This window comes from Nicotiana attenuata, unplaced genomic scaffold, assembly GCF_001879085.1.
Source record: "Nicotiana attenuata strain UT unplaced genomic scaffold, NIATTr2, whole genome shotgun sequence".
In the NCBI taxonomy this organism is placed as follows: Eukaryota; Viridiplantae; Streptophyta; class Magnoliopsida; order Solanales; family Solanaceae; genus Nicotiana; species Nicotiana attenuata.
The window spans coordinates 642,220-650,551 of record NW_017670447.1 but is presented as its reverse complement, the minus strand read 5'-3'; the positions used below and the strand labels follow the sequence as shown (position 1 = coordinate 650,551).

Here is an 8,332-nt window from a genome sequence, read left to right as displayed (position 1 = left end):
GGATCTTTGGGAAAAAATAAAAACCAAAATCATTCTGTTCAGAACCCCAATAGTGAAAATTCAGAATTCTTAAAACGTATTTATCAACACAAAAAGGAATTCTTAATTTATACAGATTTTAACAATTTAGAGCTTTAACAAGTAGCTTCAGTTTTTTCATTTTTTTGAGAAATATGCTTTAGAGGGCATTGTATTTGTTGTATCAGTTCATTCTACCTCATTGCTGGATATCTTCTGTATATCTTATATTTGGTGGAGGATAGAGGTTTTACAACACTTATTTGTTGATGTAAATGGTGTTCTGTGAACATTTTCAGGATCCAAGTTTCTCTAAGTTCTTAGAAAGGTACAAGGAGGACATTGAAGCACTGCAAAATGGAGACGTGGTAAGTAATTTCAAAAGATGTTTTCTTGATAGCTTCTGTGTGCAAGTTTTATTGTTTGCTAGTGATTTTGGTCTTCCAATAGTGTAGTGCTCTCAAAAAGATCTAGCTCATATCTCTGCACAATAAATCTGTTCATATCTTCCTTTGCGAGAAGCTGATGATATATTCAAATGACTTATTAGAAAAATGCAGAGAGTGCTCGGGTGAGAGTTATACTTGGATGGTGACCCCCTGGGAAGTCCTCTTGTTGCATCCTTCCTTTCCTTAAAAAAAATTGAAGTGTAGTGTTCTAAAAAAGATCTAGCTCATATTTCTGAACAACGAATCTGTTCATATCTTCCTTTGGGAGAAGCTGATGATCTATTCAAATGATTTATCAAAAAAAATGCAGAGGGTGCTTGGGTGAGAGTTATACTTGGAAGGGTGACCCCATGGGAAGTACTCGTGTGTGCATCCCTCCTTTCTTTATAAAAATATATAAATTGCGGAATAAGTGTTAAAGTTTTGGTTATCTGCGCGTTAAATGCATCCATTTTGTCAATAAAACCTTTACCTTATCAAAAAAAAAATGCATCCATTTTGTCTGTAGTTTGACCATAACAGCTACATCAGCCGCTTAATTTCTGGGTTGAGAGAATGCTTAACCGTCTTATTTCTTGTGAAGAATTGAAGATTTTGCTTCTGGCTTAATCCTGTAGCTTGGGAAGATAAACTATAGAAAATAGTTGTTTTTTTGTGTGTATATAATAGTTGTCTTATTGGGTTAGAGCCTGATTTGTACTTTCATTAATTGGATGATGAATATGTATACTCTTCATATTGAGGATCTAGGCCTACAAATATTATGTATAGTTTAGTAAATTATTAGAAAAGACTCTGTTGTCTTGGGGGAGCCAATTTCTTTGGCTGGCTCCTATAGTATATAATAGATTAGAATATAGCTCTTGACTAGGACTAAACTCACTGTGCTTGAGCTGAATTGAGAAAGAAACTGTCATTAGATTTGTTACACATATTTTGTCCTACGGAAGAAATTACAGAGTTGTTTAAGGAAATAAAAGATTGTATTATTTGGATAATATTTTTATTATCCCTATTTTGATTAGCAATAAGCTAAACTTAATATTTAAGGTTTTTAGTGACTTAGACAGGAGGTCCTTTACCTCCCTTTTTTCCTGCTAGTCTTACGGTTTATGTTTTCATTTGAGATGGGCTATATGAGAGAGATCTGATTTGTTTGAGGAATTTGTCGTAAGTTGTCCAATTTCCTCTATAAATAATTTTTGAAATACTACTCCTTTCATCCTATGTTATGTGATGGTGTACGTTGAGTCTAACTTGTTATTCTTTTTGGTAAGCAAGGTAATATCTTGTATATGGATGACTAGCAACAAGGTTGTGCTGGAGCATTGAGCCAATTGCAATTTACAGGCTTCTGTTAGTTATAACAGAGTACGTAAGGAGTTGAAAAAGTCAAACATGGCCTCAATGTCTTGAGAAACATTTACATTTGTGATGATGTCTCAAAAAGATAGCAACTGAGTTTCTCTTAACAGTGGGTTTGCATTGGGAATCACCATTGAGCCTATACTTGTTTACTCTAATTATGGATGAGCTAACTAACCATATACAAGAGGTCTGATGGTGTATGCTATTTGCAAAAGACATTAAATGATGGAAGTAATGAGATTTATAGCAAAAAGCTTGAACTACGGAGAAACACTCTAGAGAATAAGGATCTTAAGATAAGTAGAAGACAAAGTATATGCTCTACATGTTTAGTAAGCGCAAGAAGATTGAAGTTGATGTGAGATTAGACGGGATTACGTTTCCTAAATGCAAACAATTGAGATATCTAGGCTTCATTTTTTATATGGAGACATGAAATTACTACAAATAGGATCAGAATGGGATGCTTGAAATAGAGTAGTGGTACTATAGTATAATGCACTAGGAGGTTACTTACCAAAGTGAAAGGCAAATTTTATAGAATGGGAAAGAAGATTGGCAATGTTATATGGGAGTAAAGCCATGGTGAGTGCAGGTGTTAAAAAGGGGATGAGATATACCTAAAATCTCTTGGAAGGAAATTGTCTTGAAAGGCCTGTAATTTCTTGGAATCAATGAAAGAATTTTTCTTATATACGCGATACCAATTAGTGGGGAATATATTTTAGTTAAGTTAATACATTTACTTAGTTCCTATATTTTCCAGGAGTCTTTTAGCCTTTGTAGAGATTCTTATGCCAATAGAAATGTAGAGAACTTCTAATACTTTTCATTTTTATTTTTTTAAGTATAATGTTGGCATGAGATGGATTTATATCGGAAACCTGGTTAATGCAGATTCATATAGCCAACAACTTGTTTCAGATTGAAGCTTAGTCGTTGTTAAGATGGATGTGCAGTCATATAAGTTTGGACAATTTATAAGTGACCCCATTAGGCAAATAGTGAAAGTAGCACATAAAGAGGATAAATTGAGAAGGTCGCTTGATGTATTATGTTGATCTCCAGATATACTTGGACTATATGTGCAAAAACATGGTGATTGAAGGTCTTATGGTACGAGATAAACCTAAATCACATGATTGGAAGTTGTCTTAAAAGACAATTTCTTGAAATCCATGCAGACTTGGCGCATAAGAAGCCACAATGAGAAAAAGATCCTTATAGGTCATGCCAGTTAGTTCGGGTTAAGGTTTAGTCATGTTGGTAAATCTACATTCGTTAGGAGTCTTTTAATCTTATTAGAGATAAAACTTCTACTGTGATAGATCTGAAGCTTTTTAAATATTGGATTTATAGGGGTCTAAATGGAGTGGCGTGATTAATGAGAATTCATACAGCTGGCTCTAACGAGCTTGTGATTTAGTTATTGTTGTTATTATTGTTATTGTTCTATCCTAAACAGAAAGATAAGTGGCAATACAACCTACCTTTCAGTCTGCTCTCTTTAAGGTTTTATGCAGTTCCAACTTTACATAGTATGTGCTTGGGTCAGATAAGACCCAGCAGAAAAAAGAGAGCATTAGAAGATATTTTCTTCTTCCTTTCCCCTGAATTCACTGACCCTCTCTGGCTAAAGAAATGAATTGGATAACTTTGGTGACTCAATATTTTGGACATGTATGTCCATGTAGTCACCCCATCTGTGTTGGTGAAATAATAGTAGGAAGCCTAAAATATGTGTTGGGCATGCGCTGGATGCATATATTGGACAGCCAGTCCTTATATCTCTTTCAGTTTATGTTTTTTGACTTTCTACTAATGGGACATCATCAATTTGACATAAAAATGATGAAAATAATATAGAATTGGGAAAAAGGAAGCCCCTGATTTCCGCTCAGAGCTAGTTTATATAATTGTAGCTTGACTACTCTGAGATCTCAAATATATTTTGATTCTGATTAGCTTCGTGACAGTCCTCAGATGAAGATGAGACTAGTAATCGTGGAAGAGACTCAGTGACTGAAGACAACCAAGACAAAAACACGGGAAAAGTCTTGACAGTATCTGCCATTAGTTCTTGGTGTCGACTGGTCAAAGAGGAGCAGAAGAAGGAAGCATTTGTTTGTGTATTAAATGCTTATCGAGCAGCATGCCGCTATGGGGCTGAATCCGTTGGCCTTAGGTTTCAGAATGCTGAAACATTCTGCAGCTTAGTAATGTCCGTTCTTTCCGAGGCAGATAATATATTTCGAGGGCTTCTGGGACTATCATCCTCCAGTTACAAGAAAGAAGCAATATTGAAACTGAAGGATACCCCACAATGGGTTAATGTGAAACCTCTCGTGAAATCTTATTTAAGGAGTACATTATCTCTACTGGATCAGGTTACTGATTCAGACATTCTGGCTTTCGCTTTGACTCGATTCAGGGCTTCTTTACCATTCTTTGCTGCTTTCCCCTATCTTTTGCAGAGGCTCATTAAGGTACGTTATCTTTAGCACTTGATTTGTAAGAACAATCTTTGACACGGGGTTTGAAGATATCTGATGCATATGCTATCCAGATTGACTATTGAAATTCTAGAAGCACTTACCTACACACACCCACACCCACACCCACACCCACATATATGTATGTACTACACTACTACTCGAGTCCATACACCTGCTTATAAGCTTCTAGTGTACTACTAGTGGAACTACTAGTTTTGCTGTTTTATTTTATTATTTAATTTTGTTTCTTCTGTTTTTCCATGTATGATGTATGCTTATGTGAATCATATTAAACAACCGTAAGCTGCATTTGCATGTATATGCTGTGGGTTCCTAGCAAATATATTCTTAATTGGTACTCTCTCATGAACCTCAAATATGGATGTGCACCAATTTATTACCATTGTGGTTTATCTTTTTCAAGAGAGTTGCATATGTAATTAGTTTACTACTAATAAAAATGTATCAGTAGAACTTATATTCACATTGTAAAATCCTATGATTTGCAATTTGAAGTTTTGTTAATGTTGTGAAGCTCCACTGGCTTGTGATGCTAATAAGACCTTTAAAATAGTTGAATATATGCTGATTCCTATGTTCTTGGCATTTACATTGAACAGACGACAGTACATTTGTGGGCTACAGGTGGGGGGATGCTGGCATCCGCCTCTTTTTGTATTGTACGGAATGTGGCCTCTCTATTTTCAACTGATTGTTTTGACAATTGCTTAGCAAAAGCTTTTGTAGCTTATCTTGCTCAGTCCAGAGCAAGAGAGATTGTCAATAACAAACATTTGCAGTTCCTAAGAAATTCCTTGGCTGACTTGTGCTCCCTAGATGTTCAAAAATCATTGCCTAAAGCCACGGCATCTGTTCGTCAGCTTTCCAAGATATTGCAGTGGGGCTTGCGTACTAAGAAAAAGGTAAATAAAATTGCGCCATGGCTTTTATTGAACGAAGTAGGAAAAATGTAGCCTCAATAGTAGCTAGGGTTGTAAATGTAGCTTCTTGACTATTTTTATCATCTTATGGTGCAGGAAGCTCTTAAAAGGATCTGCAGTTGGGAGTATGCTAATTGTATTAATCTCTGGGTTGGTTTTATAGCAGCCAATATTCAGGATTATGATCTTCAGCCTCTTTTCTTCACTATGGTTCAACTTATAAATGGAGTGGTGGGACTGTTTCCTGGACCAAGATATTTCCCTTTAAGACTCAATTGCATTCAATGGCTTAATGATCTGTCCAATTCCACTGGAGTTTTCATCCCTATTGCTTCATTTGTGTTGGATGTGTTGGAATACAAAATAGTCAGAGAGGGTGGAAAACCTGGACCTGCTCTCTCCTTTCAGTCCGTTGTAAAGGTTGGTTGATGTTAGGATCAAAATGACAATTTGGAAACTGAGTTATCTTTACGTATTTGTGTCACCATTTTAAATTGCAAATGAACATACTGCAGTTGCCAAAAAATTGCTTGAAGTCTCAAATGTTCCAAGACGAATGTATTACATCTGCAATTGAACAACTGTCGTCACACTTTTTGCAATGGAGCTATCATATTTCTTTCCCCGAGTTAGCGACTGTTCCACTCATTCGTCTGAAAAAGTTTTACGAGACGAAGACAAAGGAAAGTCTACACCGCGCTATTAAACATTTGATAGAGCAGGTACTCAACCATCTTCGATTTTTGTGATGTTTAGTTACCTTGTATACACATTCCATTCAGAAACCAGCACGTGGATGCAGTTTTTGTTAAAATTAAGAAGTATGCTGGAGAATGCAGCTTTAAACAGGATTTGCACCCAAGTGCCCAACTTAAGGTCAATTATGTTTAGGAATTAATTTTAGCTTAAGTGCATCTAAGCAACCATCTCATGCTCATTTCACTTATAACATTGTTCTCCTCTACATAAGTATGAAAAGTGAATATCATTGTCCTGTTTAGATAAAGTAGTTAGTGTGGAGAGTCATTCTCATGCCTCAAATTGCAAGACTTGAAGTACACGGGAGATGAATGTTTGGTAGTTGTAGAGTTCTTTTTGTGATAAGTTAGTTCTGGTATGTTACAGAGTTAAAATTATCTTTTCCTGTTCTGCGATCCTATTGGTATGCCTTGTAAAATTTGGGACTAAAGCAAAAACTTGCTGGATAACAATAAGTTGTTTTGTGGCATTAAAATTAGTAGCTAAAATGACAGAGTTGTGCTCGTGCTTTGTGTAGCTAGGAAGGACAAGATAGCCTAGAAAGACTTGCCAAGTCAATTTACCTTATGGATGCCTTTTTTTTTCTGTTTAATCCATTTAATTTTTGAATCAGTTTCTATCTTAACATCTCTTTCTTCCTCGCGTTCCACCGTTTCTTCTGTTTTAAGACTTTTTTCAGTTTCTTAGTTATACTGCCTATATAATAGACACCTGTAGGACAAAGTTGTGTTTGTGCCTTGTGTGGTTAGGAAGGAAAAGATAGCTTTTGTTCATGTTTAGTCCCCTTCACTTTTTAAGCAGGTTCTATTTCAATGTCTCTTTCTTCCTCAAATTGCACCCTTTCTGTTTTAAGGCTTCTTTCAGTTTCTTAGTAAGAATGGCTGAGGGTATATTGCCTAAATAGTATACATTAATAAATAAGAGAATATTAAGGATCCAAGCTATAAAATTTTCTCAGTAACACTTAAAAGAAAAGAAATTTCTCAATAACAATCTCTTGTCTTACTGTCAGTTGCTTTTCATGTCTCTCTTGTTTTGAAGGCTTTCTTTTGCCTCTGCAGGTGGAGAAAAATGTTGATTTTGTGAAAAGGAGAAGAGGTGAGGTTGCCTTTTCGCCAAATGATCATCAATCTGTTGAAGCATTTCTTCAGGTGTGCCCATTTCCTACTAACTAGTAACAGTTATCTTTCAGATTGGGGAGGTATACTTTATTTAATTTAAATAATTGTTCAACGTGCAGTTTGAGAAGTCCAGTCTCAGTTCTCCATTTACTCAGTACTACAGAAGTGTACTTGAAAAGGCTGCTCTAAAAGGGTCACATAAGAATGAAAAGATTAGGTACTGTTGCGCTGCTGAAGTTTGGTTTAATTTCTTTAAATAGTCTAATATCTTTGTGGTTTTTTGCGGTTTGTCTACTGTAAGGGCTGAAAATAATGCTAATGGCCAAGGAGATAATTCATATGATTGCTATATTAGTCTTGTACTTTTTTTTGGTTTACTGGTTCTCATGTTAGTGCTAAATGATCTCTTTTCTTTATCCCTGGTTCTGGTTAGTATATGGTTCAGATATCTGTAGGGGGATCTATCAACTACCCATTTGTCTGTGGGTGATAATGCACTGATTCTGTGTATTCTACTGCAGTTTGCCAAGACGAGAGAAGTCTAAGCGTAAAAGAGTGCAGCCCGTGGAAAATGCAGCGAATGGAGGTTTGATTAATGGTTCAGGCCACAAGGATCTCGATGCTGTTAATGGAACAAAGGAGAGGGTAAAAAGAAGAGCTCTTGAAGCATAATCGTGTTACCATTTTTTTGTTTGCTATAATTTTTGAAAATTTTCTAATTAGCCTTTCCAGTTGGAAATTTTGAGCCTCGCCGCCTCCTTGATAATCCCTGTTGTATTGCTATTCTCTTCGTGTTACTTATTGTTCGAAAAAAGAAAATAGAGGAATGACTTGCCGCTGTTGAGCCGGTTTGAATCGTTCATTGCTTTATTTGTTTATTCATTATGTTTGTGGCTTTCCAATTTCAATTACATTAGGGGTATGTTTGGTACGAAGGAAAAAGTTTTTCATGGAAAATCTTTTCCTAGAAAATGCTTTCATGGAAAATAAGTGTTTTTATTACTTATGTTTCCTTGTTTGGGTGGTTAGTGGAAAATTTTTTTGGAAAATATTTTCTAGTGTTTGGTTAGAGCGTATAAAATATTTTTAGGAAAATAATTTTTTATGCTACTTTCCTCAACCCACCTTCCCCAAAATACCCATGTTTCATNNCACCCCCCCCCCCGCCCCCCCCCCCCCCA

The 8,332-nt window shown here is 35.9% G+C and overlaps 1 protein-coding gene across 2 annotated transcripts in view; it reads left to right on the top strand.

The window, feature by feature from the left end:
* Positions 1–8,013, top strand: part of LOC109239536 (nucleolar complex protein 2 homolog) — a 14,842-nt gene extending 6,829 nt beyond the window's left edge. For both annotated transcript variants that reach the window (XM_019406119.1, XM_019406118.1), the window contains exons 7-14: positions 318–386; positions 3,812–4,321; positions 4,951–5,253; positions 5,368–5,691; positions 5,787–5,993; positions 7,092–7,181; positions 7,271–7,368; positions 7,673–8,013. In XM_019406119.1, the coding sequence (XP_019261664.1) occupies positions 318–386; positions 3,812–4,321; positions 4,951–5,253; positions 5,368–5,691; positions 5,787–5,993; positions 7,092–7,181; positions 7,271–7,368; positions 7,673–7,823 (1,752 nt within the window). In that variant the 3' untranslated portion in view covers positions 7,824–8,013. The remainder of the gene's footprint in view (positions 1–317; positions 387–3,811; positions 4,322–4,950; positions 5,254–5,367; positions 5,692–5,786; positions 5,994–7,091; positions 7,182–7,270; positions 7,369–7,672) is intronic.
* Positions 8,014–8,332: the final 319 nt, after the last annotated feature.